General features: G+C 43.3%; 1 protein-coding gene across 1 annotated transcript in view; it reads left to right on the top strand.

The window, feature by feature from the left end:
* The window catches only part of LOC139575134 (insulin-like growth factor 1 receptor), an 81807-nt gene that overhangs the window by 19910 nt on the left and 49892 nt on the right, over positions 1-12005 (top strand). Inside the window, exon 4 of the mRNA XM_071400137.1 lies at positions 6280-6424. Coding sequence (XP_071256238.1) covers positions 6280-6424 — 145 coding nt within the window. The remainder of the gene's footprint in view (positions 1-6279; positions 6425-12005) is intronic.

The raw sequence follows: 12005 nt of genomic DNA, 5'->3' as shown, positions 1-12005 counted from the left end.
TATAGCACTACCTGTTATAGTAGGGTATATTATATATAGCACTACCTGTTATAGTAGGGTATATTATATATAGCACTACCTGTTATAGTAGGGTATATTATATAGCACTACCTGTTATAGTAGGGTATATTATATAGCACTACCTGTTATTGTAGGGTATATTATATATAGCACTACCTGTTATTGTAGGGTATATTATATAGCACTACCTGTTATTGTAGGGTATATTATATATAGCACTACCTGTTATAGTAGGGTATATTATATATAGCACTACCTGTTATTGTAGGGTATATTATATAGCACTACCTGTTATAGTAGGGTATATTATATATAGCACTACCTGTTATTGTAGGGTATATTATATATAGCTCTACCTGTTATTGTAGGGTATATTATATATAGCACTACCTGTTATAGTAGGGTATATTATATATAGCACTACCTGTTATTGTAGGGTATATTATATAGCACTACCTGTTATAGTAGGGTATATTATATATAGCACTACCTGTTATTGTAGGGTATATTATATATAGCACTACCTGTTATAGTAGGGTATATTATATATAGCTCTACCTGTTATTGTAGGGTATATTATATATAGCACTACCTGTTATAGTAGGGTATATTATATATAGCACTACCTGTTATAGTAGGGTATATTATATTATATATAGCACTACCTGTTATAGTAGGGTATATTATATATAGCACTACCTGTTATAGTAGGGTATATTATATATAGCACTACCTGTTATAGTAGGGTATATTATATAGCACTACCTGTTATAGTAGGGTATATTATATAGCACTACCTGTTATAGTAGGGTATATTATATATAGCACTACCTGTTATAGTAGGGTATATTATATAGCACTACCTGTTATAGTAGGGTATATTATATAGCACTACCTGTTATTGTAGGGTATATTATATAGCACTACCTGTTATTGTAGGGTATATTATATATAGCACTACCTGTTATAGTAGGGTATATTATATAGCACTACCTGTTATTGTAGGGTATATTATATAGCACTACCTGTTATAGTAGGGTATATTATATATAGCACTACCTGTTATAGTAGGGTATATTATTATTATAGCACTACCTGTTATAGTAGGGTATAGTATTATATATAGCACTACCTGTTATAGTAGGGTATATTATTATATATAGCACTACCTGTTATAGTAGGGTATATTATTTTATATATAGCACTACCTGTTATAGTAGGGTATATTATTATATATAGCACTACCTGTTATAGTAGGGTATATTATTATATATAGCACTACCTGTTATAGTAGGGTATATTATTATATATAGCACTACCTGTTATAGTAGGGTATATTATTATATATAGCACTACCTGTTATAGTAGGGTATATTATTATATATAGCACTACCTGTTATAGTAGGGTATATTATTATATATATAGCACTACCTGTTATAGTAGGGTATATTATTATATATATAGCACTACCTGTTATAGTAGGGTATATTATTATATATATAGCACTACCTGTTATAGTAGGGTATATTATTATATATATAGCACTACCTGTTAAGTAGGGTATATTATTATATATATAGCACTACCTGTTATAGTAGGGTATATTATTATATATAGCACTACCTGTTATAGTAGGGTATATTATTATATATAGCACTACCTGTTATAGTAGGGTATATTTTATATATAGCACTACCTGTTATAGTAGGGTATATTATATATAGCACTACCTGTTATAGTAGGGTATATTATATATAGCACTACCTGTTATAGTAGGGTATATTATATATAGCACTACCTGTTATTGTAGGGTATATTATATATAGCACTACCTGTTATTGTAGGGTATATTATATATATATATATATAGCACTACCTGTTATAGTAGGGTATATTATATATATATATATATAGCACTACCTGTTATAGTAGGGTATATTATATATATAGCACTACCTGTTATAGTAGGGTATATTATATATAGCACTACCTGTTATAGTAGGGTATATTATATATAGCATTACCTGTTATAGTAGGGTATATTATATAGCACTACCTGTTATAGTAGGGTATATTATATATAGCACTACCTGTTATAGTAGGGTATATTATATATAGTACTACCTGTTATAGTAGGGTATATTATATATATATATCTATATATATATATATATATATATATCTATATATATATATATATATATATCTATATATATAGCACTACCTGTTATAGTAGGGTATATTATATAGCACTACCTGTTATAGTAGGGTATATTATATATAGTACTACCTGTTATAGTAGGGTATATTATATATAGCACTACCTGTTATAGTAGGGTATATTATATATAGCACTACCTGTTATAGTAGGGTATATTATATATAGCATTACCTGTTATAGTAGGGTATATTATTATATATAGCACTACCTGTTATAGTAGGGTATATTATTATATATAGCACTACCTGTTATTGTAGGGTATATTATTATATATAGCACTACCTGTTATAGTAGGGTATATTATTATATATAGCACTACCTGTTATAGTCGTGTGTATTATTATATATAGCACTACCTGTTATAGTAGGGTATATTATTATATATAGCACTACCTGTTATAATAGGGTATATTATTATATATAGCACTACCTGTTATAATAGGGTATATTATATATAGCACTACCTGTTATAGTAGGGTATATTACATAGCACTACCTGTTATAGTAGGGTATATTATTATATAGCACTACCTGTTATAGTAGGGTATATTATATATAGCATTACCTGTTATAGTAGGGTATATTATTATATATAGCACTACCTGTTATAGTAGGGTATATTATTATATATAGCACTACCTGTTATAGTAGGGTATATTATTATATATAGCACTACCTGTTATAGTCGTGTGTATTATTATATATAGCACTACCTGTTATAGTAGGGTATATTATTATATATAGCACTACCTGTTATAATAGGGTATATTATTATATATAGCACTACCTGTTATAATAGGGTATATTATATATAGCACTACCTGTTATAGTAGGGTATATTACATAGCACTACCTGTTATAGTAGGGTATATTATATATAGCACTACCTGTTATTGTAGGGTATATTACATAGCACTACCTGTTATTGTAGGGTATATTATATATCACTACCTGTTATTGTAGGGTATATTATATAGCACTACCTGTTATTGTAGTGTATATTATATAGCACTACCTGTTATAGTAGGGTATATTATTATATATAGCACTACCTGTTATAGTAGGGTATATTACATAGCACTACCTGTTATAGTAGGGTATATTATATAGCACTACCTGTTATAGTAGGGTATATTATATATAGCACTACCTGTTATAGTAGGGTATATTATTATATATAGCACTACCTGTTATAGTAGGTTATATTATATATATATATATATAGCACTACCTGTTATAGTAGGTTATATTATATATATATATATAGCACTACCTGTTATAGTAGGGTATATTATATATTATATATAGCACTACCTGTTATAGTAGGGTATATTATATATTATATATAGCACTACCTGTTATAGTAGGGTATATTATATATATATCACTACCTGTTATAGTAGGGTATATTATATATAGCACTACCTGTTATAGTAGGGTATATTATATATAGCACTACCTGTTATAGTAGGGTATATTATATATTATATATAGCACTACCTGTTATAGTATGGTATATTATATATTATATATAGCACTACCTGTTATAGTAGGGTATATTATTATATATAGCACTACCTGTTATAGTAGGGTATATTATTATATAACACTACCTGTTATAGTAGGGTATATTATATATTATATATAGCACTACCTGTTATAGTAGGGTATATTATATATCACTACCTGTTATAGTAGGGTATATTATATATTATATATAGCACTACTTGTTATAGTAGGGTATATTATATAGCACTACCTGTTATAGTAGGGTATATTATTATATATAGCACTACCTGTTATAGTAGGGTATATTATTATTATAGCACTACCTGTTATAGTAGGGTATATTATTATTATAGCACTACCTGTTATATTATATATATATATAGCACTACCTGTTATAGTAGGGTATATTATATATATATAGCACTACCTGTTATAGTAGGGTATATTATATATTATATATAGCACTACCTGTTATAGTAGGGTATATTATATATCACTACCTGTTATAGTAGGGTATATTATATATAGCACTACCTGTTATAGTAGGGTATATTATATATAGCACTACCTGTTATAGTAGGGTATATTATATATAGCACTACCTGTTATAGTAGGGTATATTATATATAGCACTACCTGTTATAGTAGGGTATATTATATAGCACTACCTGTTATAGTAGGGTATATTATATATCACTACCTGTTATAGTAGGGTATTTTACATACACCTTAGCCAAATACATTTAAACACAGTTTTCACAATTCCTGTCATTTGATCCTAGTAAAAATACCCTGTCTTAGGTCCGTTAGGTTCACCACTTTATTTTTAGAATGTGAAATGTCAGAATAATAGTAGAGAGAATGATTTATTTCCCCTCTAGAGAACAGTGACAGGCAACGATCCTAACTCCTCCTCTGTCTCCTCTCCTCCTCTAGAGAACAGTGACAGGCAACGATCCTAACTCCTGTCTCCTCTCCTCCTCTAGAGAACAGTGACAGGCAACGATCCTAACTCCTTCCTCTGTCTCCTCTCCTCCTCTAGAGAACAGTGACAGGCAACGATCCTAACTCCTTCCTCTGGCTCCTCTAGAGAACAGTGACAGGCAACGATCCTAACTCCTGTCTTTGTCTCCTCTCCTCCTCTAGAGAACAGTGACAGGCAACGATCCTAACTCCTTCCTCTGTCTCCTCTAGAGAACAGTGACAGGCAACGATCCTAACTCCTTCCTCTGGCTCCTCTAGAGAACAGTGACAGGCAACGATCCTAACTCCTGTCTTTGTCTCCTCTCCTCCTCTAGAGAACAGTGACAGGCAACGATCCTAACTCCTTCCTCTGTCTCCTCTAGAGAACAGTGACAGGCAATGATCCTAACTCCTTCCTCTGGCTCCTCTAGAGAACAGTGACAGGCAACGATCCTAACTCCTGTCTTTGTCTCCTCTCCTCCTCTAGAGAACAGTGACAGGCAACGATCCTAACTCCTCTGTCTCCTCTAGAGAACAGTGACAGGCAGCGATCCTAACTCCTCCTCTGTCTCCTCTAGAGAACAGTGACAGGCAACGATCCTAACTCCTGTCTTTGTCTCCTCTCCTCCTCTAGAGAACAGTGACAGGCAACGATCCTAACTCCTCCTCTGTCTCCTCTAGAGAACAGTGACAGGCAACGATCCTAACTCCTGTCTTTGTCTCCTCTCCTCCTCTAGAGAACAGTGACAGGCAACGATCCTAACTCCTCCTCTGTCTCCTCTAGAGAACAGTGACAGGCAACGATCCTAACTCCTGTCTTTGTCTCCTCTCCTCCTCTAGAGAACAGTGACAGGCAACGATCCTAACTCCTCCCTCTGTCTCCTCTCCTCCTCTAGAGAACAGTGACAGGCAACGATCCTAACTCCTCCTCTCCTCCTCAAGAGAACAGTGACAGGCAACGATCCTAACTCCTCCTCTCCTCCTCTAGAGAACAGTGACAGGCTACGATCCTAACTCCTCCTCTCCTCCTCTAGAGAACAGTGACAGGCTACGATCCTAACTCCTCCTCTCCTCCTCTAGAGAACAGTGACAGGCTACGATCCTAACTCCGCCTCTCCTCCTCTAGAGAACAGTGACAGGCTACGATCCTAACTCCTCCTCTCCTCCTCTAGAGAACAGTGACAGGCTACGATCCTAACTCCTCCTCTCCTCCTCCAGAGAACAGTGACAGGCAACGATCCTAACTCCTCCTCTCCTCCTCTAGAGAACAGTGACAGGCTACGATCCTAACTCCTCCTCTCCTCTCCTCCTCCAGAGAACAGTGACAGGCAACGATCCTAACTCCTCCTCTCCTCCTCTAGAGAACAGTGACAGGCAACGATCCTAACTCCTCCTCTCCTCTCCTCCTCTAGAGAACAGTGACGGGCTACGATCCTAACTCCTCCTCTGTCTCTTCTCCTCCTCTAGAGAACATCGTGTCTGAACTGGAGAGTTTCATGGGATTGATCCAGACAGTGACGGGCTACGATCCTAACTCCTTCCTCTGTCTCCTCTCCTCCTCTAGAGAACATCGTTTCTGAACTGGAGAGTTTCATGGGATTGATTCAGACAGTGACGGGCTACGTGAGAATCAGACACTCTCAGACGCTGGGCTCCCTGTCCTTCCTCAAGAGCCTCCGCTACATCAATGGAGAGGATTTGATGGAGGAGTATGTTACCACACACATCTGTATTTATTATGGATCCCCATTAGTTCCTGCCAAGGCAGCAGCTACTCTTCCTGGGGTTTATTATGGACCCCCATTAGTTCCTGCCAAGGCAGCAGCTACTCTTCCTGGGGTTTATTATGGATCCCCATTAGTTCCTGCCAAGGCAGCAGCTACTCTTCCTGGGGTTTATTATGGATCCCCATTAGTTCCTGTCAAGGCAGCAGCTACTCTTCCTGGGGTTTATTATGGATCCCCATTAGTTCCTGCCAAGGCAGCAGCTACTCTTCCTGGGGTTTATTATGGATCCCCATTAGTTCCTGTCAAGGCAGCAGCTACTCTTCCTGGGGTTTATTATGGATCCCCATTAGTTCCTGCCAAGGCAGCAGCTACACTTCCTGGGGTTTATTATGGATACCCATTAGTTCCTGTCAAGGCAGCAGCTACTCTTCCTGGGGTTTATTATGGATCCCCATTAGTTCCTGCCAAGGCAGCAGCTACTCTTCCTGGGGTTTATTATGGATCCCCATTAGTTCCTGCCAAGGCAGCAGCTACTCTTTCTGGGGTTTATTATGGGTCCCCATTAGTTCCTGCCATTTAAAATACATTCATAACAGATTTCACAACATACTAAGTGCGTGCCCTTAAATAATCCTTGTGTCTGTGCCTATGTTTGTGTCTCTTCACAGTCCCTGCTGTTCAATAAGGTGTATTTTTATCTGTTTTTTAAATCTGATTCTACTGCTGCATCAGTTACCTGATGTGGAATAGAGTTCCATGTAGTCATGGCTCTATGTAGTACTGTGCATCACCCATAGTCTGTTCTGGACTTGGGGACTGTGAAGAGACCGCTGGTGGTATGTCTTGTGGGGTACTGGTAGTTTGGGTCTGTCAGGACCAGCTCCCCACCCCTCTACATTCTGTCAGCTTTGTAAAGGAGGACCAGCTCCCCACCCCTCTACATTCTGTCAGCTTTGTAAAGGAGGACCAGCTCCACACCCCTCTACATTCTGTCAGCTTTGTAAAGGAGGACCAGCTCCCCACCCCTCTACATTCTGTCAGCTTTGTAAAGGAGGACCAGCTCCCCACCCCTCTACATTCTGTCAGCTTTGTAAAGGAGGACCAGCTCCCCACCCCTCTACATTCTGTCAGCTTTGTAAAGGAGGACCAGCTCCCCACCCCTCTACATTCTGTCAGCTTTGTAAAGGAGGACCAGCTCCCCACCCCTCTACATTCTGTCAGCTTTGTAAAGGAGGACCAGCTCCCCACCCCTCTACATTCTGTTAGCTTTGTAAAGGAGGACCAGCTCCACACCCCTCTACATTCTGTCAGCTTTGTAAAGGAGGACCAGCTCCCCACCCCTCTACATTCTGTCAGCTTTGTAAAGGAGGACCAGCTCCCCACCCCTCTACATTCTGTCAGCTTTGTAAAGGAGGACCAGCTCCACACCCCTCTACATTCTGTCAGCTGTGTAAAGGAGGACCAGCTCCCCACCCCTCTACATTCTGTCAGCTTTGTAAAGGAGGACCAGCTCCCCACCCCTCTACATTCTGGCAGCTTTGTAAAGGAGGACCAGCTCCCCACCCCTCTGCATTCTGTCAGCTTTGTAAAGGAGGACCAGCTCCCCACCCCTCTACATTCTGTCAGCTTTGTAAAGGAGGACCAGCTCCCCACCCCTCTACATTCTGTCAGCTTTGTAAAGGCGGACCAGCTCCCCACCCCTCTACATTCTGGCAGCTTTGTAAAGGAGGACCAGCTCCCCACCCCTCTACATTCTGGCAGCTTTGTAAAGGAGGACCAGCTCCCCACCCCTCTACATTCTGGCAGCTTTGTAAAGGAGGACCAGCTCCCCACCCCTCTGCATTCTGTCAGCTTTGTAAAGGAGGACCAGCTCCCCACCCCTCTACATTCTGGCAGCTTTGTAAATGAGGACCAGCTCCCCACCCCTCTGCATTCTGTCAGCTTTGTAAAGGAGGACCAGCTCCCCACCCCTCTACATTCTGTCAGCTTTGTAAAGGAGGACCAGCTCCCCACCCCTCTACATTCTGTCAGCTTTGTAAAGGAGGACCAGCTCCCCACCCCTCTACATTCTGTCAGCTTTGTAAAGGAGGACCAGCTCCCCACCCCTCTACATTCTGTCAGCTTTGTAAAGGAGGACCAGCTCCCTACCCCTCTACATTCTGTCAGCTTTGTAAAGGAGGACCAGCTCCCCACCCCTCTACATTCTGTCAGCTTTGTAAAGGAGGACCAGCTCCCCACCCCTCTACATTCTGTCAGCTTTGTAAAGGAGGACCAGCTCCCCACCCCTCTACATTCTGTTAGCTTTGTAAAGGAGGACCAGCCCCCACCCCTCTACATTCTGTCAGCTTTGTAAAGGAGGACCAGCTCCCCCCCCCTCTACATTCTGTCAGCTTTGTAAAGGAGGACCAGCTCCCCACCCCTCTACATTCTGTCAGCTTTGTAAAGGAGGACCAGCTCCCCACCCCTCTACATTCTGTCAGCTTTGTAAAGGAGGACCAGCTCCCCACCCCTCTACATTCTGTCAGCTTTGTAAAGGAGGACCAGCTCCACACCCCTCTACATTCTGTCAGCTTTGTAAAGGAGGACCAGCTCCACACCCCTCTACATTCTGTCAGCTTTGTAAAGGAGGACCAGCTCCCCACCCCTCTACATTCTGCCATCTTATCTGCTTGGTTCTTTTTCACCTTTTCATGGTTTGTTTTGATGAATTTCCTCTTCGCTCTCTCTCTTCCTCTTCCTCTCTCTCTCGCTCTCGCTCTCGCTCTCGCTGTGGCGTTGAGCGTTGCCATGGTAATCAAGTAGGGTATTGAATGGTGTTTGTAGGGGAATGCTAGGAGAGGTTCCTCTGCGTAGGTTGTCCTTGACAACGACCCCTGAACCCTGGCTCAACTCTCTAATTCTAAAGGGGTAACGTTGGAGGACTCTACCTTTCAGTCCGTACTACAACTGTCTCTATATGGCTCTTCTATCACAATATGGAGCTGTAGGGTCGATGTGGACCCAAACAGTATTCCCTTTCACCTACATAGAAAACACTGTCCTCTGCTGTTAGACAGCAGCCTACCACCCTGCATCCCACTGTGTTAGACAGCAGCCTACCACCCTGCCCTACCACCCTGCATCCCACTGTGTTAACCAGCAGCCTACCACCCTGCCCTACCACCCTGCATCCCACTGTGTTAACCAGCAGCCTACCACCCTGCCCTACCACCCTGCATCCCACTGTGTTAGACAGCAGCCTACCACCCTGCATCCCACTGTGTTAGACAGCAGTCTACCACCCTGCATCCCACTGTGTTAGACAGCAGCCTACCACCCTGCATCCCACTGTGTTAACCAGCAGTCTACCACCCTGCATCCCACTGTGTTAGACAGGAGCCTACCACCCTGCATCCCACTGTGTTAGACAGCAGCCTACCACCCTGCATCCCACTGTGTTAACCAGCAGCCTACCACCCTGCATCCCACTGTGTTAGACAGCAGCCTACCACCCTGCATCCCACTGTGTTAGACAGCAGCCTACCACCCTGCATCCCACTGTGTTAGACAGCAGCCTACCACCCTGCATCCCACTGTGTTAGACAGCAGCCTACCACCCTGCATCCCACTGTGTTAGACAGCAGCCTACCACCCTGCATCCCACTGTGTTAGACAGCAGCCTACCACCCTGCATCCCACTGTGTTAGGCAGCAGCCTACCACCCTGCATCCCACTGTGTTAGACAGCAGCCTACCACCCTGCATCCCACTGTGTTAGACAGCAGCCTACCACCCTGCATCCCACCGTGTTAGACAGCAGCCTACCACCCTGCATCCCACTGTGTTAGACAGCAGTCTACCACCCTGCATCCCACTGTGTTAGGTAGCAGCCTACCACCCTGCATCCCACTGTGTTAGACAGCAGCCTACCACCCTGCCTACCACCCTGCATCCCACTGTGTTAACCAGCAGCCTACCACCCTGCATCCCACTGTGTTAACCAGCAGCCTACCACCCTGCATCCCACTGTGTTAGACAGCAGCCTACCACCCTGCATCCCACTGTGTTAACCAGCAGCCTACCACCCTGCCTACCACCCTGCATCCCACTGTGTTAACCAGCAGCCTACCACCCTGCCTACCACCCTGCATCCCACTGTGTTAACCAGCAGCCTACCACCCTCTATCCCACTGTGTTAACCAGCAGTCTACCACCCTGCATCCCACTGTGTTAGACAGCAGCCTACCACCCTGCATCCCACTGTGTTAGACAGCAGTCTACCACCCTGCATCCCACTGTGTTAGACAGCAGCCTACCACCCTGCCTACCACCCTGCATCCCACTGTGTTAACCAGCAGCCTACCACCCTGCATCCCACTGTGTTAACCAGCAGCCTACCACCCTGCATCCCACTGTGTTAACCAGCAGCCTACCACCCTGCATCCCACTGTGTTAGACAGCAGCCTACCACCCTGCATCCCACTGTGTTAACCAGCAGCCTACCACCCTGCATCCCACTGTGTTAGACAGCAGCCTACCACCCTGCATCCCACTGTGTTAGCCAGCAGCCTACCACCCTGCATCCCACTGTGTTAGACAGCAGCCTACCACCCTGCATCCCACTGTGTTAGCCAGCAGCCTACCACCCTGCATCCCACTGTGTTAGACAGCAGCCTACCACCCTGCATCCCACTGTGTTAGACAGCAGTCTACCACCCTGCATCCCACTGTGTTAGACAGCAGCCTACCACCCTGCATCCCACTGTGTTAGACAGCAGCCTACCACCCTGCATCCCACTGTGTTAGACAGCAGCCTACCACCCTGCATCCCACTGTGTTAGACAGCAGCCTACCACCCTGCATCCCACTGTGTTAGACAGCAGCCTACCACCCTGCATCCCACTGTGTTAGACAGCAGCCTACCACCCTGCATCCCACTGTGTTAGACAGCAGCCTACCACCCTGCATCCCACTGTGTTAGACAGCAGCCTACCACCCTGCATCCCACTGTGTTAACCAGCAGCCTACCACCCTGCATCCCACTGTGTTAGACAGCAGCCTACCACCCTGCATCCCACTGTGTTAGACAGTTTATAACTCAGCCTACCACCCTGCATCCCACTGTGTTAACCAGCAGCCTACCACCCTGCATCCCACTGTGTTAGACAGCAGCCTACCACCCTGCATCCCACTGTGTTAGACAGCAGCCTACCACCCTGCATCCCACTGTGTTAGACAGCAGCCTACCACCCTGCATCCCACTGTGTTAGACAGCAGCCTACCACCCTGCATCCCACTGTGTTAGACAGCAGCCTACCACCCTGCATCCCACTGTGTTAACCAGCAGCCTACCACCCTGCATCCCACTGTGTTAGACAGCAGCCTACCACCCTGCCTACCACCCTGCATCCCACTGTGTTAGACAGCAGCCTACCACCCTGCTTCCCACTGCTGGTCTTGCTTCTGAAGCTAAGCAGGGTTGGTCCTGGTCAGTCCCTGGATGGGAGACCAGATGCTGCTGGAAGTGGTGTTGGAGGGCCAGTAGGAGGCACTCTTTCCTCTGGTCTAAAACTAGTTCCCAATGC

This window comes from Salvelinus alpinus, chromosome 5, assembly GCF_045679555.1.
Source record: "Salvelinus alpinus chromosome 5, SLU_Salpinus.1, whole genome shotgun sequence".
Lineage (NCBI taxonomy): Eukaryota > Metazoa > Chordata > Actinopteri > Salmoniformes > Salmonidae > Salvelinus > Salvelinus alpinus.
This window is presented reverse-complemented; position numbering and strand designations above follow the sequence as displayed.